Source organism: Carassius gibelio, chromosome B23 (assembly GCF_023724105.1).
Source record: "Carassius gibelio isolate Cgi1373 ecotype wild population from Czech Republic chromosome B23, carGib1.2-hapl.c, whole genome shotgun sequence".
NCBI lineage: Eukaryota > Metazoa > Chordata > Actinopteri > Cypriniformes > Cyprinidae > Carassius > Carassius gibelio.
The window spans coordinates 27714017-27716516 of NC_068418.1; the positions used below are offsets into that span (position 1 = coordinate 27714017).

At 42.7% G+C, this 2500-nt stretch overlaps 1 protein-coding gene across 2 annotated transcripts in view; it reads left to right on the forward strand.

The window, feature by feature from the left end:
- The window catches only part of LOC128012166 (disks large homolog 4), a 36700-nt gene that overhangs the window by 19907 nt on the left and 14293 nt on the right, over positions 1-2500 (forward strand). For both annotated transcript variants that reach the window (XM_052595227.1, XM_052595228.1), the window contains 2 exons: positions 189-358; positions 426-562. In XM_052595227.1, the coding sequence (XP_052451187.1) occupies positions 189-358; positions 426-562 (307 nt within the window). The remainder of the gene's footprint in view (positions 1-188; positions 359-425; positions 563-2500) is intronic.

The window sequence follows — 2500 nt, forward strand, 5'->3', positions numbered from 1 at the left end:
TTCTACTTCAAAATTGTTACTTGTTTGTTTTTTTCTTCATGATCATTTTCCTCATCATCTTTGAATATAATATATCTCTCAATCTGTTGATTTATTTATTGAAACAGTTATGCTGACAATGATTTACCCTGTTATCATCACTGATGTCGTTATGGCAGCACATCGCAGTAATGATCGTGATGTTTCAGGGTGAACGACAGCATCCTGTTCGTGAATGATGTGGACGTGCGTGAGGTCACTCACAGTCTGGCGGTGGAGGCGCTGAAGGAGGCGGGGCCAATCGTCCGGCTCTACGTGCTGCGACACAAACCCCCTGCAGAGAAAATCATAGAGATGAAGCTCATCAAAGGCCCTAAAGGTGCGTGAGCGAGGGAGGGGGCGGGGCTGACCGTCAGCTCTTCTGATTGGCTGATCCTGTGCTGCAGGTCTGGGCTTCAGCATCGCGGGGGGTGTGGGAAACCAACACGTTCCTGGAGACAACAGCATCTACGTCACCAAGATCATCGAAGGAGGAGCCGCGCATAAAGACGGGCGACTGCAGATCGGAGACAAGATCCTCGCTGTGAGTTTGAACATGAGTGTGTTTCTGCATCAGTGTCTCATCAGTGGATGCTCTGCAGTGAATGGGTGCCGTCAGAATGAGAGTCTGATAAAAACATCCCAATAATCCACAGCACTCCAGTCCATCAGTGAACATCTGGAGAAGACAAAACCTGAAACACATCCAGCATTAAGATGATTTTAACTCAAACACATAGAGTCTATAATCCAGAATAACACTTCCTCCAGTGAAAAAGTGTTCTGGTCTGAATCAGGAGAGAGATCTGCACAGATCAAGCAGCGTTTAAACAGATCCAGGGAGAAAGTATTTTTATGAGGTGAGGGGGGGGGTCTTGAACTGTTGTTTCAGTAAGTTTCTTTTAAGATTTTCTTTACTCTTTACTTGATACCTTACTTAGTCATATTTGATGTATTTGAAGTCTGAGATGTGTGAACAATGAAGAGAGAGAGAACAACAAGATCTTAAAAATATTTGTGTTTGTGTGAAAAAGTGTTGGATTTATAAGATAATAAATACTACATAAATGAAATACCTTAAAGTAACTACAAATGATGATGAAAAGCAGATATCTTTAAAAGAAATGCTGCGTGGATCATGTCCCCTGTATCTCTGGATGCTCTTATTCACCGAAGGAAGTGTTGTTATGGATTATGCACTCGGATTTTAGACAGGAAAAAACAATGATGAATTTGTAGCTTTTTTTTACTGAGGACCAAAAATCCTGTGTAAAACACAACATGTGTCTGATGATCATCATGAATGCTCAGTCAAGTCAAGTCAAGTCACCTTTATTTATATAGCGCTTTAAACAAAATACATTGCGTCAAAACACTGAACAACATTCATTAGGAAAACAGTGTTTCAACTAAGCAAGCCAGAGGCGACAGCAGCAAGGAACCGAAACTCCATCGGTGACAGAATGGAGAAAAAAACCTTGGGAGAAACCAGGCTCAGTTGGGGTCAGTTCTCCTCTGACCAGACGAAACCAGTAGTTCAATTCCAGACTGCAGCAAAGTCAGATTGTGCAGAAGAATCATCTGTTTCCTGTGGTCTTGTCCTGGTGCTCCTCTGAGACAAGGTCTTTACAGGGGATCTGTATCTGGGCTCTAGTTGTCCTGGTCTCCGCTGTCTTTCAGGGCAGTAGAGGTCCTTTCTAGGTGCTGATCCACCATCTGGTCTGGATACGTACTGGATCCGGGCGACTGCAGTGACCCTCTGATCTGGACACAGACTGGATCTGGTGGCTACGGTGACCTCGGAACAAGAGAGAAACAGACAAATATTAGCGTAGATGCCATTCTTCTAATGATGTAGCAAGTACATCGGGTGTTATGGGAAGTGTTTCCAGTTCCGGTTTACATCAAGCATCGTGTTAGTTCAGTCAGGCCACGTTAGTCACTCTTGCATCAGCTGACAGTCAGCTGTTCCTGACATGTACCAATCCAGTCTTGACACCTATCACCTGCGGTCTATTTAAATTCCCATTCTTCAGTGTCTCTTCCATCGCATCGCTGCTTGCAATTAAATGATCACATCATTGCTTGCAAAATCAAACTGTTGCAGTTTGTTTCAGAACATCTGAAATCCGCATCTAGGATAAGTGAATGCTTTTTAATCCATATCGCTGTGTATGTTGCCTGGTGGTTAACATGGTTTTGCATCGGTTGCAGGAATGAATATTAAGCATATTTGCAGCAGCATTTATACATCTGTGTTCATACATCTGGAGCAATATGCAGCTAGAGCATGCAATTGCTCTAAGGACACGCAGGGTTAAAAAAATGCATGGATTAACATTTCTGCATTTGACATTGAGAGCATACGCTGTAATTTAGATATATTTTTGAGATGGAAAAATTCAGTTTTACAAATGCTAGAAACGTGGCTTTCTAAGGAAAGATTGCGATCAAGTAGCACACCTAGGTTCCTAACTGATGA